The 27062-nt window shown below is 40.2% G+C and overlaps 3 protein-coding genes across 12 annotated transcripts in view; 2 read left to right on the top strand and 1 right to left on the bottom strand.

Annotated features, from left to right (window-relative positions):
- TOM1L1 (target of myb1 like 1 membrane trafficking protein) overlaps window positions 1-10958 on the top strand; it is a 72035-nt gene extending 61077 nt beyond the window's left edge. For 3 of the 4 annotated variants that reach the window (XM_075440843.1, XM_075440846.1, XM_075440844.1), the window contains 8 exons: window positions 1045-1178; window positions 3624-3684; window positions 5504-5621; window positions 6478-6574; window positions 7087-7147; window positions 8387-8474; window positions 8765-8837; window positions 9819-10958. In XM_075440843.1, the coding sequence (XP_075296958.1) occupies window positions 1045-1178; window positions 3624-3684; window positions 5504-5621; window positions 6478-6574; window positions 7087-7147; window positions 8387-8474; window positions 8765-8837; window positions 9819-9882 (696 nt within the window). In that variant the 3' untranslated portion in view covers window positions 9883-10958. The remainder of the gene's footprint in view (window positions 1-1044; window positions 1179-3623; window positions 3685-5503; window positions 5622-6477; window positions 6575-7086; window positions 7148-8386; window positions 8475-8764; window positions 8838-9818) is intronic. The other variant, XM_075440845.1, reaches the window with a different exon arrangement.
- Window positions 10959-11914: 956 nt separating this feature from the next.
- Window positions 11915-15615, bottom strand: COX11 (cytochrome c oxidase copper chaperone COX11). Its single transcript, XM_075441198.1, has 4 exons — window positions 15244-15615; window positions 15002-15157; window positions 14001-14126; window positions 11915-13493 (listed from the first exon to the last, which is right to left on the bottom strand). Exons 1-4 carry the CDS (start codon window positions 15589-15591, stop codon window positions 13311-13313), a joined length of 813 nt encoding a protein of 270 aa, XP_075297313.1. The 5' UTR covers window positions 15592-15615; the 3' UTR covers window positions 11915-13310.
- A 111-nt stretch (window positions 15616-15726) lies between these two features.
- The window catches only part of STXBP4 (syntaxin binding protein 4), an 84693-nt gene continuing 73357 nt past the window's right edge, over window positions 15727-27062 (top strand). For 5 of the 7 annotated variants that reach the window (XM_075441045.1, XM_075441046.1, XM_075441047.1 and 2 more), the window contains exons 1-4: window positions 21653-21720; window positions 25100-25173; window positions 25362-25457; window positions 26464-26533. In XM_075441045.1, coding sequence (XP_075297160.1) covers window positions 21653-21720; window positions 25100-25173; window positions 25362-25457; window positions 26464-26533 — 308 coding nt within the window. Of the gene's footprint in view, window positions 15929-16806; window positions 16887-17684; window positions 17808-21652; window positions 21721-25099; window positions 25174-25361; window positions 25458-26463; window positions 26534-27062 lie in introns of those variants that run through there. The other 2 variants (XM_075441049.1, XM_075441050.1) reach the window with 2 other exon arrangements.

Raw genomic sequence — 27062 nt, 5'->3', positions numbered from 1 at the left:
CAGACATTACACTGAATACATTTTCGTGTGTTTTATGTGTTTTATCCTGGGCTATAAAGAGACACTACTGAAGGGTACACCACTCTGTGATCCTTATGCAGGTTTGGCAAAGGGATGCAAAATTTCTTTTTACGTAAGAAAGATCATTGATTTACATGAAGTATATGTTTTTTTGAGGAAAAATCAGACCTCTTTGAAAATAATACTAGAGCGATTTCTGAATAGCAGTGTGCAAATAAAGTAGTTTTCTCCCTCCTTTATTTTTTTCCTTAAGCGGAACCAGCCAGCATTTGCAAATATGCACGGGGGGGGAGGAATGTTGGCTGAGTTTAAGTTCCTGTTGCTGAAGAATTTGTTTCTTTGAACATGCAAAATCTGCAGTGGAGAGTCATATAAATAAACTCTCTTCCATTTTAACTGGCAATAATGCAAAATTCTGCTCAATAAACTCTTATAAATCTCCCGTCAGCTGATTCTGCTGGGTTTGTGTTACTTTCGTAGAAAGTGCGTAAATTATGTGCATCCAAACTTCCCCACCTAGAGGAACAGTTAGAGCTAGAGACTTCTGTCACAGAGTACTTCTGTCCTTTAGACTATAATTGTCTTTTCTTCAAGCAGACATTGAACAGGATCACATCCATTACATCCATGCGAAATATCCTGCTGAGTTTAATCATCTTCAAACAGGATCGAGTCAAATTTGTTCTGCATCACCCAGAGAGGTCTTAGTTATTTTGCAGTTTGTAATTTAGACTTTAGAGACAGCTACATCTTTAGAAATAAAGGTGGTCAAGAGGTAGGAATTGGGTAGGAGTGCTGGCTGTGATGACAGGAGTTGTCAACCTGCCTAACAGAGATCAAAGACATGAAAATTATGCTATTTGCAATATTTGCTATGCGTGCAGTTTGTGTAAATTAAGGAATGTTGTCCATGAGCCTGCAGTGCTCAAGTGTCTTGCTCCTCTCCAGAACTGACAAACTGGGAGACTACAGGACTACAGTTACGATTTTTTTTTTTTTTTTTCCTTCCCCTGCCTTGGGCAGAAACTGTATAAGACCTGTCGGATGATGCAGGAGAGGATCATGGAGTTGCTGGCGACAGTGGAGAATGAAGATGTGATAGTTGAGTTAATACAAGTAAATGAAGATCTGAATAATGTCCTCCTGGGACATGAAAGGTGAGTACAGAGCCCCTCTCCTCACATTTGGTATCCTAACTGAATAAGTGTACTTGATGGACACAGGTGGTCCCTATGTCTCCACAAGGAGACAGATTTTATCCTTAAATCCAGAAAAGAAACATGATTGCGAAAAGAGAAAATTATGTATTTGCCTTCCCCTAAACACTTCAGAAACAGCTCATAAAGGTAGTTAGAAAACCATTAAAATGGAGTAAATCAAGTTAACAGCATAGACAGGAAATCAGATGGAGGCACACAAACAAAAATAATTTTGGAATTGCGTATTCCTTTTTGGTAGTGCACAGTGGATTTGTCATCAGTCTGCCGCAAACCCTTTGGTACTGGTGATGGTCCTTACGTCTGTATATATGCTTCCACAAAAGAATACTACTTCTCCTTTCTGAACAACTTTGGCAGCTTTACTGCAGAAATCGGCCATGGAATAGTATTATGCCTCACTGCATGCTTGAGAGTCACTTGCTTTTCTCAGCTGGATTGAAACATGCTGTTCTGGTTGTCGTACAGCAGAAAATGTTTCTTTCTGTCACGCATGGAAGCACTGCAGTGCTTGAGTTGACATCCTGTGTATTTGTCTGTTACGTCATTGGTAGCATGACTAGATGCTGGCAAAGCTGAAATTAATTTTAAACTCAAAATTCAACTTTTATCCCTCAAAAGATCACAGTGAGTATGCTCATGGAGAGGACTCTGGTTTAATAGGAACTAGCCTTCCATGTTAAGTAATTTATCTCCTGCTTGGCTAAGAAGTGTTCTAGAAACCATTATGCATCGAGTGCAATGGTTCATGATTAAATTTAGCAGATTTAAAGAGTTTAGACATCTTTTCTTTTGAAACTTTTTCTGAATGCTGCACTGAAAATATCACTAATTCTTCTAAGTTTTGTGACATAACCTTCGGCCTAATGTTGACAACGTTTAGTTTTTGTTTATCCTTAAATCTTATGTCTGCAGCAGTGTTGGCATATTCTATGGTAACTGCCTTGAAAGAATTGTGTGCTCACTTCTTGCTTTAGGAAGTTTTTCATTTTAGTAGTAAACCAAAAATAGGATTCTGTTTGGCTTCTGTAAATCCACTCAAGTCAGATGTGGGCTTACATTTTTGTTACGACTGATGAATACTGGCAAGGCCAAGAACCTCTTGAATTATTAATAGTAGCCTGTGGGTATAATTCAACAAATTCCTTATGAAAGACTCACCTGGTGATTGAAGGAGCAATTAATTGGCCATTGTGAAACCGAACAGAAAACTACTGCATTTTAGTACTATAACGTTATGTTTTAAATGTAATGAGTCTTCCTGGGTGCAGATGCATTGCACTTTAGAGTAGGTAAGTTATTACAATGTATTTGGTTAATGTTTGTTGCAGAAGATTTGTTCTTTGGCACTCCCTCTGAACAATGAGATATGTAAAGGACAAACTGATTTTAACTAGCTGCATCTGTTTTGTGGTATGTGTATTGTTTGAAGACAAGTTGTGCTGCATTCTCTTTTTCTGATTATTAATGCAGAGTCCAAATTGAATCGGGAGCAATCACCATTGTGCAATAAACTGCCTTGTGCACGTAACAATCACTCCATCTAGTGGCTCCACCAACTTTTCAGTTCTTCCTCAATTTCAGATAAATATTTTGTGTTCTGCAGTTGGAATTGTTTTTTATTCTGTTCCTCCTCGACTTCTTTGTGGGCCTCACCGGTATGGTCACTTTGAATAGCAAATGCAGTTGTGTTAGACAGTCTGATGTCCACACCATATAGGGCTCTTGCCTCTGAAATGCATAGACCTGACACTGGATATCACTTTTTCACTGGATCCTCTGGGCCTAGTGTAGCACTGTTATGACTCCCAGTACATAAATATTTATGCAGGTGGATTTTTTGTTTCCTTTTTTTTTTTAAAAACATTTAGAGCATTTTTGAAAAAAAATGTTTCAAATGCCTGAACTAATGAGAGCTGTGTTGCAGAATAGGCCTGTGGTTTGTCTTGAGATGACATGAGGGAATGTGAGGACCTTTGACGACAGAAGGCTTCATGGGACTCAGTTGGAAGAGTGTTCTGGTCTGAAGGAGCCAAATTTGGCATAGTGTGTGTTCATGGTTACCTGTCTGGCATGAACAGAGGCAAACTATTCTCCACTGTGCTTTGGTTTTGTTTCGGAAGAAATAGATGGCTGTTTCCAAAAAGGAGCCCAAGAACAAACTAGCTAGTGTTAGTATAGGTGGGCAGAGGACCTCAGCCCTGGAGAAGAGTGAGTCAGATCACTAGTGCAGAGACAAGTGCCCCAGAGAAAAGCGCCTGTAGTGCTTATTTGGCATCTCTGGAGTCTTTTGGTAACCAAACTTTGATTATAACTGGTTTCGTATTCTTGTGAATGACATCACAGTAATGTCAGAATGAACATTTAACTCCGCAACATCAACAGGTTCTCTCGAAACAGAGTTCGTTTTTTGGAGAATCAGAGAATGCAGCGTGAACGCACAGAGGTGAGTAATGATAGATGAACTCATAAACTGCAGGACTGTAAGCATTCCTTTTTCTGTTCATTGTGAAAAATATGTTTTTGATATACATAGAATTTTCATCTCTAGTTGGGAGGTGTAGGAAACAGCAGGCTGGTGCTACTCTTACCAATTTTTCAGGAGTCTCACTTGCAGGATTTCATGCACATTCATGTAACTGAAGTAGCAAATAATGTCAAATCTACGATGGAAGCTTGGTCAGGAAAAAGAGATAGCGTGAGCTATTCAAACACTGGTTTATTACCTCTACAGCTAAGCACTATTATCTGCCATACACAAAATGAGGAACCATAATGTTTCTTTTCATTTGTTCTCTGTTAAGCATTTACAGACTGAATACTATTACGCTGTCAGAATTCACTATTACTGATGTTTTTTTCTGACTCAAAGCTTTTTCTGGATTGTGAATAAATGGCTTGTAGCAAATCTTTAATGACTGTCCTTTATTGATTGATAATTATGGTTGTTAATTATATTGCCCAAAGTAGTTTTGCACATGTTTCAGCGTCTGCTAAGCCATAATTGTGTAGTCATCTAGGACTTAATATGAAAATGACTTCATTGTGAATGCTGAAATACAGCTGACAATTATTAAAAAAGGTAGAAGACAATCTTGTTTTCCTTGAAAAGCTGCTATTACTACATTCTGGTTATGTAGGTGGATGTTTTTGCTTGATGGATGCACTGTTGGATTAGTTAATAGTACAAATAATGCAGTCTGTGCTTTTTTATATTATTCAAGAGTCTCCAAGTTTAAAATGCATCATCTTTTTTTAAAAATTTGGTGTGACCAAATGTGTATGATTCAAGCATGTGGTTTTATTAAAATCTTTGATTGGCTACATTTTTGATTTTAACACATTCACAGGAGAAACAAAGGGAACCCATTTTGGTGTCCCAGGAAACATTGTTGTGATTTTGATTTTTTTTTGTTTGTTTGTTTGTTTGTTTGTTTGTTTTGTTTTCAGTCTTCTTTTGGATAGGAAAAGTTCAGTCTCCTAAGTATGTATCAAACCACAATAACACAAATTTGGCGTTGTTCAGCCTGGAGAAGAGAAGGCTCCGAGGAGACGTTATTGCAGCCTTTCAGAACTTGAAAGGGTCTTAAAAGAAAGATGGGGATGAACTTTTTAGCAGGGCCTGTTGTGATGGGACAAGGGGTAATGGTTTTAGACTAAGGGAGGGTAGATTTAGACTGGGTATAAGGAAGAAATTTTTCACAAGGAGAGTGGTGAAACACTGGCACAGGTTGTCCAGAGAGGTGGTCGATGCCCCATCCATGGAAACATTAAACGTCAGGTTGGATGGAGCTCTGAGCAACCTGGTCCAGCGATGAACCCCTCATTGTGGGGGGTTGGACTAGATGGCCTTTAAAGGTCCCTTCCAACCCAAACTATTCCATGATGATTCTATGAAATAAGCAACATGAAAATAATTGTACAGGATCTGTCAGAAGATCGATATCAAATCTGTATCTAAACACTACTGCTTTTTAGAATTGAGTCTGTTTTGTTTCCTACTTTGGAATTGTTTTCCTTATTTTTTTTTAAATGGCAACCTTGCTGAAATATCTTCTAGAAAGCATTTTTTGTTTCATTATCTATCTTTCACAGACAAAAAAATCCTGGTCTTCTCTCATACTTGCCAATTTTTAATATTGTGCTTTTTAGAAGTGTATATTCTGTGAAAATGGCAATTTGTTTAAAACTATGTAAGTTCCTTTTTTTTTTAAAAAAAAAAGCATGAAAAAAATAAACAACTTTATTCCTTTTCAAATGTTAAGCTGTACAGGAAACAGCCATCTGCTCCCTCAAGTGATCTGCTTGACCTCTCCATAGATTCTCCATCTCTTGCGTCAGCAGTGGTACAGACTGACTCTGCAGTGTCTCCTTCAGGCCTAAGTAAGTGATGAATGCACTTTTCCCTTGCTTTCTGGTTTCCTAAAGCAAACCAACAAGACCTTAGTCGAGGAATCAAGAAGTTCCTTGTAAATATGTTCATTAAATCTCCTTAGAAGGAGAATTGATGTGTGTACATAGGAAAAAATGTAAGATAGTGTAAGGTTCCCTGTAATTTGTTTACAGTGGAAGCAACAGTCTTTTTCCTCCACTACTTAAATTTGAACAGTAGAACATGCTCTGTTTTCTGTTACAATGAAGCCTCTAAAACATTGTGGTAGTTGCCTGTTCTGTAGGCTTGGAAGAAAGAAAAACAGACACGCATTTCTCATACACTCTTGATTTCCTACATTTTTTGAGGAGGCACTTGATGTTAGAAACAGTTCACTTGGAGGAGATGAGTACCTTTCTCAAACTTTAGACTTCTTTCATAGTCAGAGAGGTGAGCAAAGCTCCCAGTTTTGGTACCCTGAATCACTGTTTGCAGAAGCCTCTACTTTATCTGCTCTAGGGTAGTATGTATACATAAGTTAAAGGTGTGAATGTCCCTCCAGGAATAGATACCTATAATTCCATTCTCATCTTTTAGAAATAGTGAAAAGAATTTTAAGGGGTGCCTACCATGTATAGCGCTACTGATGTTGTTCTGCATTTTGAGGAGATAAATATATAACATGTTGCATCTAAAACCTTTTCAGAGTTATTAAAATTTTGCCTTTCATATTATAAACAGCAATTCATTTCTGATTCTTTATATGCTTTCCGAACAAAACTTTACCCTTTCAATGTTCATAGTGCAAGTAACTAGCATTTGCTTAATAGTACTTAAATGATCATTAATTATTGCTTTGAATTTCAGATTGCATATCTGCACACGCTGAAGCTAAAAACGGGCATCATCCATCAATTTATCCACAGCTAGATTTAGCAACTACTACAAAAGCTCAGCAATTCCCGTGAGTAATCTCTTAGCAAGAAATGGTAACAGATAACAGATCTTCAGAGGTATTAGTAGTCTGTAATTCATCTGAGTTTATAGAAAGCTCTGAGAACACAGACTCACTACTTCTACACGTTAGTCTGGTAAAACAAGTGAAAACTACCTGTGTGCTAGATGTTGCTTAACCTGCTTAAAAATACATTACTCCTGCAGCACTGTTTAGCCATAGACATAAATTTATCTCAACAGTCAAAACATACTTGAGATATATATGACTTCTGCTTGAGTGTTGCTAGTGCTGCAGTGAAAGGGAGAAACAGATGGATTGTACATGTCAGTAAGAAGAGTTTGAGATAGGAGAGGTGTCCCCGTAGCTCCCTGCCTTTTATGTGAATGGGACGCTGGTACACCTGCTCATGCTGCTCTCGGTTGTGACATAAGGTAAAGACAGACCAGCAAAAAAATAACAATCAGATTATACAGTTTTGATAGTTTCTCAGTTACTTTCAATGTATTACTCTTTCCTAGATTTGCAACTGAAGCTCAAAACAATAGTGTAAGCAATCCAGCTGGACGTTCATATAGCAATGTGAGTAACGCTCATGTTCAGAATAATCACTCTTTGCTGGCAACTGCCAAAATGAGAACCGTTTGGATTTAGCCCGACTACTGTCCAAATGGGATACAAAGATCAAAGATCTATTCTGTGGCTCTTCTCCATACATCAGGGAACACTCTGTATTTGGTGAGCAGGCTCTCTTCCCTCTTTTGATACCACAGATGCTAATATGAAAGTGTATTTTCTTGGGTCCAGCACAATCTCGGGAGAGTTTGCAGAAAGCAGTTGCTGTATTATTTGTGTTTAATCTGTTGCTGTGTGAAGCAAGCTGAGATCATCTCCTGCTACTGTTATGTTACTCTGGTGTTATTTTGTATCTCAGATAAGATATTTAAAAAACAAACAAACAAAGCCCCACCAAACCAAAAGAACCAACCAAACAAGAAACAACAAATGACCCACCAAAAAAACCCAAACACTTAAAAATCAAGTACAGTGTAGGACAAATGGCATGTGCTGCAGACAAAACACCCATGACAGAAGGAACAGAAAGAATACAGCTACCTGAAAGGAGGTTGTAGTGAGGCAGGTGTTGGTCTCTTCTCCCATGTAACTAGCAATAGGATGAGAGGCAATGGCCTCAAGTTGCATCAGGGGAGGTTTAGACTGGATATTAGGAAAAACTTCTTTACTGAAAGAGTGGTCAGGCATTGGAACAGGCTGCCCAGGGAAGTGGTGGAGTCTCCATCCCTGGAGGTGTTCAAAAAAACATGTAGATGTGACACTTTGGGACATGGTTTAGCAGGCATGATGGTGTTGGGTTGACGGTTGGACTTGATATTAGAGGTCTTTTCCAACCTATGATTCTATGATAAAATTAAGGGGCTTTGAGGTAATGTTATGAATTTGAATGCTATTCTGTGGTAGGGAGTGTGGAATAGAAAAGATGAGAAGCACCCCTAGACACACATTCATATTCCCTATTTTAAACCTCAAGTAAAAGGATATATCTGTATTGTGAATACTACAGCCTTTCAGTCTGTGTAACTTTGCAGATTACACAGAAGTAAATTATACAAGTATGCTGTAGATAACACCAAAAGATGTTTTGAACTTTTTGTGGAGAATGGAGATTAGATTGGTGACTGTTGACCTTAGAATTTATCTGCTGTAGTCTGAGAGTCTGAAGGTAAGTCAGCAGTTACGTAATTTAAGTCAAACCAGTTATAGAACAATCTGTTCATGCACTGTTTTGCTTGATGTCCTTAGTTGGCGACTTTTTTAAGCCCAGTGCCTCTGAATCCAGTAAATCTGCAGACTGGACATACTACACCACTAAATGGACTGTCACCAGCAGGTAATAGATACTACAGACCACCTAACCTTCATGGAGATACAGTTTTCTTGTTAGAACATCAGGGCTTTACATAATGGCTGTTCAAGACTAGGAGCAGCAACAAACATTGACAAAATCTCATCTTGCTTGTGGCTTCTCTTAGACTTGTCTGTCGCTTTTAGCATTTAAAGCAACTAGATACATAGGAGATAATCTGCTACTTTTGGGAAGGTACAAAAAAGTAACATGCAGTAAGCATGCTTTTCATTTACATTTCAATCTGGATTTATCTGCCTGTCTTTATTCTTTAGCTGCATCAAAGAACAAGTCACAGTCACCTCATTACTATGAGGTAATGGAATTTGATCCCTTGGCTCCCACTGAGTAAGTAACTTTTAAAATAGATAATATACAGTTTTATTAGGTGCCAAAGGCGAAAAGGCTTTTGAGATGGCTTTTTTCTTCTGACTGAGAAAACAGATTACACTATTTAGACTGCATTAGCTGACCAGCTGGATTGCTTATGTAAATGAGTGGCTGCATTTTGTACATTTTCTTCCAATATTTCTGGCATAACCAATTAAGGAATAAACTCCTATAGTTTGTTAATTGAACGGCATCTGTAAAAATGGTGGAGTAATGCTGTGTCAAAAACGATCTACTAAAATCCTGTTTGGTGATATGAAAAGATTAATAGAATGTGGTAAGGGTCCTGGTGGAGGAAGGTGACTGACACTTCAACACAGGTAGTTCTAGAGCAAAGTTACCAAAGTAATTCCTGTTCACAGCAATCGTGGTTTTTAAGAATGTTGTTCTACTGCATGTCAAGAAAATCCTCAATTTACATATAAGCTACGCAAGGGAACGGATGCTGGGACTCTCCAGAAGGCCTAATAGTCAGACAGAAAACTAATACAAAACTAAATGGATGGCAGAACCCTGCTTGGTACCAGTAAATTGCAAAAAAATTTGAGCCATCTGCACAAAACTTATTTCCCAGGAACCATCAAACTCTGAGGTAGAAAAATCTCAACAAAGCTGTATTTTTTTTTATTTTTTTTAACTAGTGCAGTACTTGCATGCCACGTGGTATGCTGGCCACTTGCGTTTTGCAGTTGTGTTCCCACACTTATTTCATCAGAAGTGACAATGTCCAGAGGTGTCTCATTACACACACAGTCGCAGGCACACCACAGGATTGGCTCTTTGTTTCCATGGAAACCTGGGCATCCTGCAACTGATGCAACACCATTAGGCAAACTCTGTAAACTCTTGGCAGTTCATGCTTGGGCAGGATTTCTTTGGTGCATTTTGTCAAAATGAAACAACTGTGATGTAGCATTTACCCTGTTCCTGTTCTTTCAGAGCTGTTTATGAAGAAATTGATGTCGTGCTGAAGACAGAAGTTACAAAGAATACGGAATGCTGAAGGTGGAGGTGAAGTTTTTTGCTGAACACGCATTGTTCTCTGATGTTGGTCCTGTGCAGTGCTTCCTATAATGTGCAGGTGAATAGCCAAACAGGTTTTGTATTTTGACACAACAAACAATAAGTATTGGAATGCTAAGCTATGTGGAAGTTGAAGAGTTATTTGGATCTACACCTTGATGATTTGTCTTAAATGTTCAACTCTGTATTCTTCAAGGTGACTTGGATGATTATTTTTAAAGTATTGGGGCCTTTATGATTTCCAAATTCATTTGCGTATGAAGTTCACACTCGACACCTGACACAAGTAAACAAAAAGGACTCTTGCAACTGTAGAAGAAAGCTTTTCTTCCGAGTTAACTGTTCCTTTGTATTACTTTACCCCTTTATGCAGCAAACAAAACAGAAAGTTGTATTTATAGAAAGTTATATTTACAGAAACTGCAGAATCCAGTTTCTAGTTTGTCCTCGTTGCTGTCTGTTAATCCCCTTAGAAATTTGATATGCAGGACATTTCTAAACTTGGGCCTCTTGATAGATGTCTGAAGACACACAGTGCTACTTTCCTACATTTGTATTCTGAATACAGATATTGTTTTCTAACTAAAAGCCCGCAATGTAGTTGGATTTTTGTCTTGGGAAGAACCTGAGAAAACACCCTGCTTGTTCCATTGTTGTTGTTGTTGCTTTTATTTACTCAGTAAATATTGGAGGGGGATCAATCGTTTCTTTCAATGTTCCTGCCCTGCAGAGCTTGCTATTCTGGTGAAGGAAAAAATAATCATCTACAATGCAGATGAGCAGTGTAGATTTTATTTTAATCAAGTTGTTTAACCCTGTTAATAACAGTTTTATCTTTTAATAATTAAAGTGCCTTATCTATTTTCATGCTGAATGTAAAATGTGCACTTTAACAGGTATCGTTCTCTGAATTTATAACCGATATAAAATTTGAGAACTTTGTTCATGTTCATAGCTGATTTGTTGTGAAATACTGCATTTTAAATGTTCATTGTTAATTGTTTAACTGATCAGTTCTCAGTCTTGTTATGCAATTTTCGTAGCATAAAATTCCAAATAAAAGCAAACACTTACTGAGAAGTTAATCTGCATCACTTCTGAGTTTTTACCAGATGACATGCGTATTCCATGAAATACCAAATGCAGATAGTATTGCAAGTATTTTGGTGTGAAATCAGGGAGTATTTAGGAAGGAATTTAGAAGTACTTAGGCATTTCATTGCATGGTTAGCAATTTTGCAGCTTGCTGTAGGGCCTTTAGAACACTGTAGCTCTATCAGAGACAACACTGAAGTAGTTTTTTTGTAAGCAGAGGTGAAAAGGGAAGCTGCTTTATTATTTTTCTTGTAATATTTGGAATGGTCTGGACAGCAGCCTGAGAAAACTGCTGAAAATAGGATTTGAGGTGGATTGATTCTTCCCTACAGCTTAGCTGTATTGTTAAAAGCCTATCGCCTGAAGTGTAACAAATTCAAACAGGCTATTTCAATATGGTAATCCATGATGGACGATCGCTAACTGAACGTTTCTATATATAAAAAAGCAAAATGGTCACAGACAGATGAAACCTCTGAAGGGAACTGGCTAATTACTGAGGTTAGAGAGCTTGTTGTATAGTTGGAACGTGCTCAATATCTGTGCAAACCTGAGCTTTCAAACTCGGGGGGAAAACACACATTTGTATGAAACTGGTGCTTGCCAGGGGAATATTCTTTTTCTTCTGAAGCACACAGCCAGAATAAAACAATGTGTGGAAAACCCCGATAATCAGTTCAACTTTCAAAAAGACAATGGACTAAAGACAACGCAGGTAAGAATTCCCCTCTCCCCCCACCCCCCAGCCTGGATTCAAAGATTTGTTATTTTATTTTTTCTTTTTGAAGCATAACTGGAATTATAGATTATAAAGCTTGCTGCTGTCTTCCTGCAGATCTATTTCATTTGCATTATCTCCACATCTTCTGCTGGATCACATGCATTAGAGAAATGAAAGAATAAAAAGTTTTAAAGCTTTAATAAGTATACAGTGAAGACCTGACATGAATGTCATCCAGATCTATTTAAACAACAAGTAATTGGTACAATAATGCATTTTAAAGGTAGGATCCATTTATTTTCAAAAAAAAAAGGCACTTTTAAAATTATAGTATGCAAACATAATTGAGACTAAAGTAACTGGAAGTTATTTCTAATATACCTATTACCTTTTTAGAACAAACCAACATTAGTCTTACTTTGTTAGATCTCGTCTGCTGAACGGTGTAGAAGGAACTGGCCTAGCAGATGAGATACTGGGCTGCCATTGAGTGGGTCACTTAAACTTGCTCTGCAACTCCTCATTTGCAAAGCTATGATAAAGCGTTATTATCCCTGCCCCACAGATAATAATGAGAAGTTACATAAGTAGAGGCTTACACATCCCAATGGTAAACAGTACCTAGGAGTACCTCTGACCCACCGATACGCTGCTGGGCAGGCTTTGTCGGACTTCACCTCTGACTGGGGCTGATTTCCTTTTGGTTTTCGAGGAGGCTCCTCTGCTATTAATTCAGCCTGCAATTTAGAGCAGTTGTTTGTATACTGCCTTGTCCTTCAGAGCATTTCATAAATAAGCCGAGCTCATATCTGTGTGGAGGTGCTGGTATACAGCCCTCTGCGGAGCGAATGAGCAGTCAGTAGCAGTACAGGTATTTCAAATGAGTTGAACACAACATTTAAGTTTGAAGATGGTATTTCTAAATGGAAACCAAACAACGGATCTGATGTGCTTACATTTAAATTACTGTTCCTCATCCAAATGATAACAGTTTGAGAGCAGTCTGCTCTTACCAAATGAACTACTGATTCAGTAATAATTCGAGAGGGTGCACCATCTTCTGAATCGTACCCTCCTGTGCCATGGAGGATCACGCAGCACTACAGTCTAACCTTCTTTAGTTTTGAGATTTCATGAACTGATTAAGTTACTTTATAAAAAGGTAAAAACAGGTACATGGAAGTTATTCTTCAGAGCCAGCAATGCAATTTTAGATGCATAATAAACTGATTTGTTCCTCTATCTTTAAATGAAGATCTCTGTTTACCCCTGGCTTTAAAACTTTGCCTCACAGCATTCAGATAACATGTATCATCTTATAGCAAGATGGCTTGAGAAAACCCTCTCTCTTCCAGGAACAGTGTGTTCCCTTCTGTTGTCCAATGAAGAAATACTACCCCTAAGAAATAATACTCCAACTACATTTTTTTTTTTTAAATAAATACATCCTTTCATAAGAGCAACATGTGCCCATGGTGGTTTAATAATACAATTTCATGTTGGACGGTACTCCTGCAGTTTTTCCTTCAGTGGAAAAATGGTTTCAAAACTGGCAGTCAGGCAGCAGAAGTCAACTGGGTGGAGGTTCCCCGTTACTGATACCCTGGAAGTGGTAACTTCTGTCCTTCCTTTGCTTCAAAAAAGGTGTAAGAGAGGGTGATCAAATCAACTTTAGCCATTTTAGGGTCCTCTGCAAATTCTGGATCAATGTAGAAGAACACAGGCATGTCCACTTCCTCTTGAGGATTTAGCCGCTGTTCTTCAAAACAAAAACACTGCAGGGGGGAGGAAAAAAAAATGAAAACAAAATCAGACAATAGCAGCTATGGTAAACTTTATCTCTGCCAACATGAGAGAAAGCTTTGTCTTAAAATCAACTTTCATTCCTAAAATCCTGGGAAGGCTCAATTGTATGAGCAAGACGACAGCAATTCTGTTGCTCTTGTGTTACAGGAAAAAAATTAGCTTTTAATGAAGTGACCAAAAAGTGCAAAGGGGCCAGGCCAGCTCAAATTGTTGCTACCTGCCCTTAAAGTAGTGGTCCTAAATATCACATCTTTGGGAGCCACTCTAATGGGCACATACTGCAGCCTGTCAGGAGGACAGCAAGGCCAACAATGAACTGATGCACTGGCACTTGAAAAACTCATGGTGTTTTCTTAAAATATTGGCAAACAAAAAAGGATTATTATATCTAGGATTAAAACTAGAAAAGTCGATTTACGGACAACTATTCCCATTCAAGTAAAGGAAAATGTGATCTTTGCTTTGTTCACACTTACTTGTATTTTGTTGAAATACTGTCCTGCTTCAAAGGGTATTACATTGTAGGTGGAGATGCCAATTATTGGTTTGTCAGTAGGATTTTTCGCTTTATAAAATGCCAGTGCAGTCTCTCCTGGTACCACCTGTATAAAGTAATTGCACAGTGATTCTTAATTTTTTTCTTTTAATCCGCTGCAGCCTTCCACCCCTTAAAGTTCTTTAGAATTCAGCTAGAATGAGTTCATTTTCTCTTTTGCTGCCTCAAGGTGGTTACTTCACTACTTCACTAATATTTTGCTTATAGACAATTCACCCCCCTTCGAAATTAAAAGCACCAATAATGTTATATGTGTGCATTTGAATCTTACCCAGCTGGCCACTGAGACTTCTAATATTCTCAGCAGTTCAGCAGCACACAGCGCTTTTTTCAACAGGTAGATTTATATATAGTGTACATTTCCTTGTTATCATTCTTTTATACTGGACTCGGAAACCAATTACGAAGCATGACTCCTTTTGGGAGTTTTTATTAAGAACTAATTTTAAACAGTAAAGTTAGATTGTTTCTTTTATAAAACATATAAAAACAGCCCTACGAGGACAGGGGCAAGGAGAGAAAGTACTAGGGGGAAAGTCCGTCAAAACCCCACAAGTTTGGATGTACAGCTACACCGTATGTATATTTAAATATATATATGCCCACTTTATGGTGTATTACGGTGTATTCAACATAAAGATTGTACACATAAAGGTACTCTTGATAGCAATTCTTTTCCGGCAGCTCGATGGAAGGGCAGCAGGGCAGCTGCCGTCGACCTGCGGCCCCAGGGGCCAGGGCGGGCCCTGCCTGCCCCGCACCGCGCCTGCCCCGCACCGCGCCCTGCAGCAGCACCGGGCCGGGAGGTCCCGCAGCGGGGCGCAGCGCCGCCGATACCCGGGTCTGCGAGGTGACAAACGCGTAGGAGGCAAAATGACCCTTCGCCTCCCGGAGCCCAAGGGCCAACACGAAGCCACTCACGAAGATTTCGCTCTGCTGCGGTTTGAAGCTCCACTGGATGCTGGAGTGCACGTCCGCGTTGAAGGTCACCCTGATGACCCGGTCCCGCACCGGCTCCATGCGCTCGATCTGCTCCGAGCCGTGCCCCGCGCCCGTCGTCCCGCCCAGCCCCGTCGCCTGACAGAACGGAACGGCAGTGAGCGACCCAGCGCGCCGGCGGCCGGCCCGGACGGGAGGGAGCGGGCCGCGGGGCCCCCGCGTACCTGGCAGTAGAGGCGGTAGAGCGGCACGGCCGCGTAGGACATGCCCACCATGCCCACGGCGGCGGCGGCGATGTAGGCCAGCGCCGACCGGTTCCGGCGCCGCCATTCCTCCTCCTGCCTGCGGGTGAAGGGGTTGGAGCTCCGCAGCCCGCGGGCCGACCGCGGGGCCGGCACCTGTCCGCCCGCCGCCACCCAGAGACCGTACCGAGCCTTCCCCGCCGCCTCCCACCCGCCACCACTGCCCGGCCGGAGAAGGGCCCGGCCCAGCGCCAGGGCCCGGAGGGGGCTCTGCCCCCCGGGGAGCCGTAGGCCCCCGCAGCGCGCCCAGCCCCCCCCGCACAGCCCCATGCCGCTGCCGGCGCCGGGCAGGGCGGGGCGGGGCGCGGGGAGCAGCTCTTCTCGCGAGACGCGCTCCACCAGGCGCGCCGCCTCCTGCTTGCGCCGTGCTGGGCGGGGCTGCTTGGCCTCGGCCGCTGCTCCGCGCCCTCTTGGCGTGAGGGGCGGGGGAGCGGGCAGGGTGCGCCGCCCCGCCCCGCTGAGGGTAGGGAGCGCAGCCGCTGAGGGGTCGGTGGTCCCTCGGAGCGGCGCTGAGGCGCGGCGGGTTGCCGCCAGCCCCCGCCGGCGGTCTGTCCCCCCCTCCCTCCCTCCCCAGCGAGGCCGCTCGGGCGGCAGTGTGCCTGTTGAGGTAACCGTCGCAGCCCTCGAGGGCGGCGGGTTTGTGCCGCCGGGTTGGTGGCCGCGGCGGGGGCCCCGCACCGCCGTGCATCGAGCCGGGCTTTGTCCGAGCGGTGCCGGGGCGGTCCGGTGCCGGACGGCAGCGGGGCCGCCGAAAGCTCTGCCAGGAGCGATTTCGCCCACCGAAGCACGGCGAAAGGCGGCCGTTGTCCTCTCCCAGCGCCTCGGCAGGGCTGATGCGGGGGGAGCGGGCTCCGGGGCCGTCCCGGCGGGTGGCTTCGGGGCTGCGAAGCGGCGTTGTGCCCGCGTTGCTCCCCTCCTGCGCTCCTGCAGGCACCGAGCCGGTCACCGCGGCGTCAGCCCCGCGCGGTGCGCTGCCGGGGGGCCTCACCCCGCTGCCCTCCCCCGGCCGCCGTGCTCCGTGGGCACTGGCGCCGATAGCTGCTTCTTTCCCGCGGTGCCTCGTTTCGTGTGCGGGTTCCTCTCTGTGCGTGCGGATTTGGGTTGGTTTGGGCACACATATCGAGCGCCAATACAGCGGGCGCTGCGTGTGAGCAGCGGTCACCTGGGGCTGGGCCGGGCGGGCTCGCTTGGCGGGGCTGGTCCCGGGCACCGCAACAAGCCGATGCTCCGGAGCACGGCTCCCGGCTCGGGCTGGCTCCGGTGGTGCGAGCCCCACGGTGACTGTGGTGGCCCTCGATAGCGCTGCGTTTTCCGTTTAGATGTGTTGGAGAATGACAAAGCCTGGAGCCAGGCAATATTGTGACATTTCCCTCGGGATTTAGACGGCGTTTGTTTTGATCCTGGCGGGAGAGGTCTGAAAACGTTTGCGGTGGGAAAATTTGTGGTATTCCAAAGTGCATTTAATTTATTTTTTTTTTAATGCAGAAGTACAACACCTGATGAGCTGGTCGATGTGTTTTTGTGGAGGCTGACGCTGTGCCCCTGGGGAGCCCACTTTAGCCCAGGTTTGTAGCGTGTCGCTGGTACCTTGAGCACCTTTGCCTGTGCAGCGTTCGGGGAGTTCCCTGTCCCCCTTGCACTGTGCCTGAGGAGTTTCTGGTTCGCGCCCATGCGAGGGTTTAGCCACTCGGCTCATGAGGTCAGGAAGATTAGATACTGATACAAAAGGATATTTTTTGCGTTAGTGCTTCTGCAGTCATTTTTCAAATGTGTGTAGCTCAATACTTTTAGGATTGCATTTCTTGTTGACCTGTCATATGCGCTAATAAAAATACCATGTGGCTTACTGGGTTTGTGTTACCTTAGTGGTACATGACCCCATTTTGCGTGTATTTTGGCCTATGTCATATATACCTCGTGCGAATTCCGTAGGCACTGAATACTAGACAGTATGTTAAAAAAACATAGAAAACAAGACACACTAAACACCTTATCATGTTCAAAACAACATTCCCTCCCCAAATAACCTTCGCTGGAAAAAAATTATTTTTGTCTTTAGCAGTTACATTATCCTGGAATTGCAATCTCTGTTACTTCATTTTTTAGAAGATTTTAATCACAGGGGTTTCAGGTTTACCATAATTCCTACCTTAAGGGGAAATTAGGATGTCAGGTGTTTTGGCACAGTATACAGTGAAGTCCGAGTTGTTAACTGCTTCCTGCTTTATGAGATGTATGGGTTTTATCATGAAAACTCTCTTTTCCCACTTGATTTCAGCTAGTCAATAATAACAGTTGTTGTCAGTGTCTGAAAATAAACATAGCCGTGTAAATTTCAAAAAGTGGTTTCTCCTTTTTTACAGCAATTATTATCTTGGTTACGACCCTGTGCGTCATGTGTCAGAAGTCTTAGTTTTGAACTTTAATAAAAGTAGTCCATCTGAGAAGATGGCCAGTACAGATCACCTAACAAATGCAGATAAAAAGTAAGTACTTTTTTTTTTTTCCCCCAACACAGGAATACAACAATTACTGAATTGTAACATGAAAATTCTTGCAGTTTCATTAGTAGGATCTTATTTTGATGAAGTCTTAAAGAAAAATAACTGATACTGAAACAGTCTGAAGCAATGTCGTAGGAAAGCTAATACCAGCACCAGTGAATTTACACCTGAAGGGAAGAAACAGTTCTTAAGCTTTTCATTAAGTTAACCAGCACTTGGTTTGGACTGGTGCTGTAGAGATGAAACCCTGCATAGAAATTCCTTAATGCTTCTGCAGCTATGAAAACGTACTTGTATATAGCAGATTACTTCCTTGTACGTATAGGGTAACTACAGTAACGTAAGACACTGTATGGAGTTTGTGTTATAATGTATCACTTTTTCAGAATACTGTGTCTGCGTGCCTTTAATGTTGTATATGTAGTGCTTTGGAACCATCTTATTTTTTACCAATGCCATGGGATATATAATGATAATTATATTCATTCTATAAACCGTAATTTTATCCACTTAAAAGTTGAAAGTTGAATCAGATTCATTCAGTTGTGATTGAAAATCGTAACTCCAGACAGCTCCCAAACTGCAGAGTAACCATGCCAACATTGTCATCAAAACCATAACTGAAAACAGGCACAGACAGCTCTTTGCTGGACTATCATGTTTGCTGTGCTTGTGCAATAGAACTGAGCAAGAAGTATTCAAAAGTATTGTCAAACAATTTAGCATAGGTTTTGAATTATGCCACTTCATAAATAACTTTTTTTTTTTTTAAATCCCCAAAATGTTAAAAAAAAAATAACCTTTCTTTTTACTGGGATCTGAAGAAGCAAACGCTCTGCTTGTCTGCTGGAAATACAGGGTATGTAATGCAAAGATACGGCTTTAAAACAGCCATGGCTTGCTAGATTCATGTGGAAGGCACATTATGTGAATAGTTACTAGATCGCTGTACTCGAAAGGCAATTTTTCACATGGGAGATGAACATGAAAGGTGCATATAACTGCACTTCAGCTACATGATGAAGAAAGACTATAATTTTCTATACTTTTTTTTTCCGTGGGAGACAGTATCAATGCACAATGCTTCAAGAATGTGCTTGGTTATATGTTAATTGAGGTTTACCTAAACTTTAAATAATACCTTTCTTCTCTACGTAAGGGGTTAGCCTCAAACCATTCATGCTTCTCCACAATTACAACATTGCTCAAGCTTTTTTTTCATGTTTAACAGTAGCCATATAATGACATATGTTTTCTTTTAATCTTTATGACCTAATCAGCAAAATGTATTTTGAATAATTAGTGGGTTTGGATAGATCAGAAGTGTTTGTTCATGCTATGTGATACGGCATTCTCTTGGCTGTGGTCCTTAGTAACATCATGAGATTTCATCTTGTAGGATTAGTGAAGCTGAAAGGCTACAGCTGCGTAATTGAGTCATATAGGATTTTTGTAAAAGACCTTGGCTTTATTTGTGACAAAAAGACCTTGTGAATTTTGATTTGGAAGATTCTGTAAATCTTTTTGTCATCTGCTAAATTATTCTGTAATCCATCTCAGTTGCTAAAGCATTACAAAATTTCCTTTGGGAAAGGTGAGTCACAGTTAATAATGTTGCCAGAATAGAATGGTTTACTAGCTGTTTGAAATAAAATTTTAGTTTGTTTGCTGCATAAAATAACAAATTATGTCTCTTGAAAATTTAGTCTTACTTACTGGTATTAGATTTTATGGAGTTTTAAGTTGTTACAGTATTCCTAGATCTTTCTGGAAGTAAAAAGTAATTTGTGTTCCCCTAAGTATCTTCTTGAAAGGCAGGGAACTTGCAAAAGAAGCAAAAATACCAGTTTTCTGTATGAGTCCTTTAGAAACATTAAAAGTAGCACAGCAGCAGAATTTTAAGGTAAAGAGTGATAGAAGCCTTGAGGATGAGGTCAGGAAGCTGGACAGTGTGTAGTTTGCTTTGAAGAAGGGGTGGAGGAGCAATTGTTTGAACAAGTGTTGTATTACTGATAACAACTAATGAAAAGAGGTGGGCACAATAAGAAGCTTAATACTATTTTATGTCTGCGTAAATTGTGGGGAAGTTTGTTGTGACTTGTTTAATAAAAATAATTTTTTGCATTTTAATAATGGAAATGCAGAGCCTCGAGTCATACTTTACATTGGGGGGGTGTGGGGTGTGGTGTTTCTATTGCAGAAAACATGACACTGGATACAAGCCATATTGGTCTAAGTGATTTGTTTTGACGAACGTTCCTGGTACTGTTACCACAAATTGAGTTCCACTGGTGTTAAGAACAGTGACAGTTTTGTTGGAGAAAGGCTATTGGTATTTTATCTTCTGTAAGCTGGCCTGGAGCAAATCGAGTTGATAGGATGCTGAAAGCAGCAATGCCTTTTCCTTCATGGGACAGTAACACCAGCAGAGAGAAACTGATTGAGGAAAGACTGAAGGGCCAAATTTTCGTCACTGAATGGATGCAAGTAATCCAAATGGTGCCAGTGGAGCTCTTCACGTTTCAGGAAATGGGAAGCCTGCTTTATGTTCCCTCTTCCATCACTAATCTGCTCCTTAATGGGTGGTGGGTTTCACCCTTCTGCCCCTCAGAGACTGCAGGCTCTGACCTCAGCATACGTGAACACTACAGAGCATGTTGCCTAAAGCAAAAAGATCCTTTCCCCACAACAATTACGTGCTAAAGAAACCACAGTCACTGCAACTTTAAAAAAAAAAAAAAGGTGCATGAGATAAGCATAGCGTAGCCGAGCTGTCCTGCTGTGTGGCTCTAGACGTGGCAGCTGCTGTCTCGTCGCGGGGTTACTCGTTAGAGAGGATTCACCTTTCTACTTAAAGCCCTCAGGGAACACAGAATATTTAGTTTTTGTTTTAAACTATGATCTTCTTAAGATCTTTTAGAAAGATGGGGAGAAATAGGAGTGCATCTTCTGATGCAAGTCTGGAAAAAAGGAGTAGTTAACCAAACTGATGTCAGGGGCTCAGAACTTAAAATATGCGTATCTCTGCAAGACCAAGCCTCGTATCACAAGGAAGTCTTACCTCTGGAAATAGGGGTAGATTTTTTTTTTTTTACTTTTTCAACTAGATTATTCTCATTGCAATGATATAAATTTACCGTTTTTATTTGCTGTCACAAAAAAAGTTTCAGCTTCTGTTTCTAGAGAAAATACTTGACCCAAGTTCAGTGTTAACTTTTGCCTGTTTATAGTGAAAGACTGAAAACCAAGTTAAAGCATGACACACGTTAATACTGCAAATGCGAAGTAACAGCATAATGGCATTTGTTTCATTAATGCGTTCGGTCTGTCTGCTTTGTTGGCTTTCCCTTTTGTGTGTGGATGTACATAATCCCATCTGCTAGGAAGATTGCTTCAGAAAGATTGTGAGTTACTGCTTTTGACCTTGTTTGAAGGGAACGTGTAAAGAAATTGTTGGAAGAACACCAGTAAATTATTTTAATTATTTTGTTTGGCTTGTGCTGCTAGATCTAGATTGCATAATCACAGTTGTAGTAAATGCAAGTAAATGTTTTCTTCTTTGTGTTTTCAGTCTTTAAAGCTGCTAGAAATTGCCATTTCAAACACTGAAAAAGTAAACGTTACCTCGATAGGTGAACTAGTCCATATGACGCAGAGGGTTTCAGAGAAGATTAAGTAGGCAGACACAGTCATCCCGAGCTCTGTCTGTTTGGGGTTTTTTTAGTTAGTAGCAGAAATTGTCCTGCACATAACCTTTATCTGGCTGAACTGGAAACCTCCGGTGTATTTTGGTTGTGTTTTCATTGCCTTTGCTGCTGAACTGAAGAATGTCCTTACTCTCTCCAGGAGATGAAGATGAACCAGAGCGTTTTGATGGTCTTTCTCTCTTATACTGGTATGCTTAACTATTAGGTTCTGACGGCATTTTTCTAGTCTGTAATTGGGAGAAGTACAGTAGAGCTCTAGCCATTTTATCTAAGTTTAAAAGCTGTAGCCATTTTCAGCTTCTTTTTTCTTTCCATAAGCAGCCAGAGTTTATCATTTAGAGTGTTGTTCAAATGTCAAGTAATATCTGTTTTGTGAGGGAAGAGTGTTATTCTTCCATTGATAAATCTAGATAAATATTTGATTGTGGCTATAAATGACTAAGAATTCCTCAGAAATGCAGTTCAGCAGAATATCCAGAGCCATATGATCTGATGAGTCTCTAGCCGATATAAAACATAAAGCTGTTGAACTTGCTTGTGTATGCTGGTAAAAAGTAATAGAAAAAAATTATCAAAGATTTCCTTTGAATTGCCTTTAGTAGACCATGTACACAAAATTATATGCAGTTAGTTTATTAGCATTCCAGGACTTCATTTGGAGTGTTGAGTTTAATATTTTTTCAGGAATTTCAGTGTAACAAAGTTGTAGAGCACATTTTTGTAGAGTCTTGCTTGCTTATTTCCTGTGGTGCCTCACATCTGTTCTTGTCAGTGTGCTAAAAGCGTGCTTACCAGTGTTTTGCGTGACTTCTCCAGGAATGAGCACTGACATCTGATTATTTAATTTGCGTCTTTTTCCACAAAGAACATTGAAATTATTTTTTGTTACTTCTGCCAATTGGTTTAGAAACCTATTACCTTGTTTATACTGTTGAGCATATTTCTAATGGATTTTGGGAAGTATTCTAACGTTTCATGAATGTTAAACAACAATAACGTGAAATAAATGTTGGATGGGCGCTAAATCCAAGTCTTTGTGTAGTGAAACTGCGAAAGCCCTGTACATTTTAGTAGAACTGTGACAAGTAGCTTGACTTGAAGATCCATCTCTAAGTTTTGTGGGAGAAAAACTAACATCGAAAGCCAGCAAGATGTGATATGCTAAACGAACTTGGGGACCTGGAAGATCCTTGTCTTTACTTTGTATGTGAGAAAGTAATTTTAAACTCCATCTATTGGAGGGCTTTGGTCTTTAGAGCATAAACACAATTGAGTGCCATGTGAGGGTGTCTGTTTGAAGTGTCAGTCCTGTCTAATGGTAGGTAGCAACATCATGATGGTTTCACTGGTTTAGAGATACCTTGTTCCTCTCCCCTGTGAATTATTAGTTTGTATATTGTCTGTATGCTCTTTGTCAGAATCCATTTTGTGTTCAATAGGATCTCTTTTGAAAGTATTGCCTGTTGCTGCTGGAAATGTAGATGATTTCCTATTAAGTGTTCTGTGCCTAGATTTGATCATATGTCATGATCATTTTATATAGCAGAATATATAGATTCTACCATTTCTGGTGAACTCTGTTTTCCTTTGGAAAACTTTAGACTTAAAATTTGAGATTTGATCTTTGAAGAGTTAATGGAAGTAAGCTGTGCGAGGTTAAAACAGCATTTGTTCTTGCTTTTTTATTTTAATAAAAAGGTGCTGCGTGAAAACTGCTGAGAGCAGGGCAGAGCAAGAAACAGAACAGTAGCAGCAACAGACGAGACAGAAAAAATGTCTGCTTATTTTAAAGATCCGTGTATCTTGTCTAAGTTTTCAAAGATGGACACAAATCAGGACAGACCTGTAACAAACATGACTAGTACGTTGTCTTTCAGCTTCAAAACAATTTAAATTCATGGGATAACTGAGGTGACAGTACTAGGTAGTAATGCAGAATAGTCAGCTGTTGTAGTAGAGAAGGGGTTTATCAGAGAAGTTTTGTTAGAGAAATAGCAGGCTCGAGGATTTGTGTGATTAAGTAAAAGCAGTCTGGTTCACTTTTAGCCTGGTGAAGTGTGCCTTATGCTCTGACATGTAGTTCCAGTGTCATGTGCAGTCTTGTCAGTGGCCAGATACACTAATTAGGTATCATCATGTATTTTTAGCCCATGAAACAAATACTGCAAGAAGTACAAAAGTGAAAATTATGCAGTGTTTGAAGCGTAGGCTTCCTGTTTGTTGCTAAAGGTCAATTATTAGGTCTGTTGTTATGGCCAGCCTATCTAAAGCAAAGGCTAATTTTGCAAATACTTGGGAATATGAGGTTGTGGAACAAATTGTTGCTTTTCAGAACAAGTGTTTGTCACTTGATAAAAACACTGGTACAGTTTTCTTACACAAAACCAAAAGAAGTAGGGGTGTCCTTTGGAAGCTTCATCTCTTGCCTAGTGCTAGAATCTAGGAACATTTGGACCTTCGGGATTTCTCTTTTGCCTCTGGCACGGCACCTTTCAATGACACGTACACCGGCTTTTGCAGAAATACCCAGTTTAAGGCATGGAGTTCAGCCTGTGTGCTGGATTTGGTTGTGTGGGAGGATCTGGGTCACTGTGTCCTCCACTTTGATCTTCTTTTCCCCCTTGCTAATGAATTCTAGTTGTTCCATTTCACTTTATCATCATGCTCTAGAAAATGCAGCTCACTAATGAGATGTAGGTCAAAGCAGAATAACCTAAGTGGTGCTTCTGCTTTTTTCTAGATGGGATCTGGTGAGTCTTCTCCAAAAATAGTACAGTGGGAGGACAAAGGAGCTAGGATACAACTTGGATTTTATAATAATAATTCATCTAAATGGAAATAAAAAATGGTAAAGGATATTTGATTTATAGGACTTCTTAACACTGTGCATTCTCAGAGCAGTATGCTGGCCATGTTTCCAATGAACTGTGAATTTAGGTTTCAGAACTCTAATTTTACTTTGTATTCTTAATTTTTTACCATTATCAACTGCCTCCAAAATACTCGTCTGCCTTTAGACAACTTCAGGTGCTATCCTGGTGTCTTGTCTTGGGGTGGGAGAGTACACAGGGGAGCAAGCAGCAGAGTTTGGATAGAAGCCTGTTTTAAAACAGAGAAAGTTGAGTGAAGAAATGAGAGACTGTAGGGAAAAGATTATGTTCATGGATAACCACAAAGTTATATGTTAGATATCCTAGAAAATATTTTTGTATGCACTGTCTTAGCTGTGGTTTTGTTTTAATATTCATTACCTGATCTAAGATATTATGATGTGTTTTTCTTGCCTAAACGCTAAGCTGGACCAGGTTGTGGGATTCTGTTTCTATTTCATTCTACCTATACTTTATTTTACCTTACCATCTTATATTTGTTATGAGGAGGTTGGTTTTTCATTGTGGGGGAGGGGTGGCACAGAGGTATCAAACAATATAAAGTTGTCAGTTATAGAAAACTGGTATTGGTTTGTATTAGAGTTAAAATATGGTCACTGTAATTATTTCTATATTAACATAGCTCTACGTACCTTCCTGTAGTTAGGGATTTAATGACTTTTATTTTATTCCTTAGGACTATTATGGGCCCTCATGGAATCAATCGAGCTGTTCACCGCATTTCTTTTTCTGATTGCCAAAATGGATTAGGTAATTAGATTTCACATTTTGTTGATTCAGAGTAAACCAAGTCTAAAAGCACCTGGTGAGCTTTTCCAGTTCACACTGTCATAAGTAGAAGTTGATTGCATCTGGCTTTTATGGATTTGACTGTCAATCCATTTAGCACAGTAGGTGGAATAAATAATTTCTGCTTGTTTCTTTTGTTTGTTCTGCAGGAGTTAAAATCATTGGAGGTTATCGGGCGCAAACAGCAGAAGATTATGGGATTTTCATAAAGAGAATTCTACCTGGAGGGGTTGCTGCTGTAGATAGTAAGTAATTTTAAATTTTTTCTTACGAACACTCTGCATATAAAAAGCTGTCAAAAGAAGTCGTCTTTATTTTACTTTGTGGATAAGGAGATTTAAAATAGCATGGTTTAGTCAGGATTCGTGATGTTGTGGCTTACTTTAAAATTGAGAAATGAAGCTTGGACCCCTCATGGGAAAACATTTTGATACTCTCAGTTTTTGAAAATGTGTTCAAATCTAGATACAAATCTAGATATGGCTGGTGTGAAAGCAATTGTCGATTTTTCAGCACTGCTAAATAAGCGTTGAGATGTTGAACCTCTTCTGATTCGTAGGGGTAAGAGTGGTGTTTCCTTTACAGAACCAGTATTTTTAATGAGTTAATTTTTTTTTTTAAGTGGTAGCTTAGATGTTCAGTGTGGAAAGAATGAATTATACTAGGTAGAGTTTGCAATAATAAAGTTACATATTATACTTCTGTCCTAGGGCTGGGGGGGTGGGGAGGTTGAGATTCCATTTGGTCTTGTGCAGAATGATCATTTAAAATAATCTAAACCTAATTCAAAAGCGATCGTTCCTAAACTTGATATTTGCAGAAAGTTAAAAATAGGAATGATTCTAAAAAATCTTCTAGATGTCTTTATTAATGTATAAAACATTAATGTATTTCTATGTGGTAATGTACATGTGTGTTACAAGCAAATTTCAGCTGGAAGTTAATTCCACAACTGTGAAATACGAATTCCAGTAGCGCAAATATTTGTGCTATGTGTAGATAATACAAATAGCAGAAGAACACTTACTTTCAGTGGCTATTTTGTGGTTAGTAAAACTGATTGATAGTTATTAGTCTTATAACAATAGCCTAGGTTAATTAGGATGAGAACTTAATCTGCTGAAAGTCATGAGGTTGTTTATTGCATTAGATCACACAAAATTGTAAGAAAAAGCCCTGGTTTATTGCTGTGATACGATATGTTCACAATTTCCCTGTTGATTCATGCATTACTGTTGATTTCATTACCAGGCCGTTTGCTCACTGGCGACCTAATTTTGGATGTCAATGGAGAAAACTTAGTTGGAGTAACCAATGAAAGGTATGTTTGTACTGATTACTAGCTGTTTATTAGAGCTTGGAATATTATATGGCTTCTTTTTGGACATTATCAACTACTGACTAAAAGAGCCCAACTCCACTGAGGTCCTTGGAGTTCAGCTAGCAATTAATTTATCCTATAAATCTAATTCAGCGAAACTATAATGGAAAAGTGACAGGACTTTATATGCTTTTATAATGACAGAGTAAGCTAGTTTCTTCATGATATAGATTACAGAATGTATGTGGAAATAGCATTAAAACATACTAAGCTTTTCAAATATTTTTATGACTATCTGTTGGTGCAATACTGGTGAATGCAAATGATGCAGCTAACAAGTGTCATTGTAACAGAGGAGAAAATGTTTAGAAAAATCTGTAGAATATGCTGGATGGTTTCTGTAGCTGGATCACCAGAGATCAGTGCAGTTTAGTGTTGGGGATGTAGATATAAAATTCAAAGAAAAATTACAGTAGATACTGCTTAGGATTTCCCTCAGCCATGAAGCATACCTGAGTGGTAGTTTTTC

The sequence above is a fragment of the Opisthocomus hoazin genome, chromosome 21 (assembly GCF_030867145.1).
Source record: "Opisthocomus hoazin isolate bOpiHoa1 chromosome 21, bOpiHoa1.hap1, whole genome shotgun sequence".
NCBI lineage: Eukaryota > Metazoa > Chordata > Aves > Opisthocomiformes > Opisthocomidae > Opisthocomus > Opisthocomus hoazin.
The sequence above is the reverse complement of the archived record's forward strand: the minus strand, read 5'-3'. Positions and strand labels throughout refer to the sequence as shown.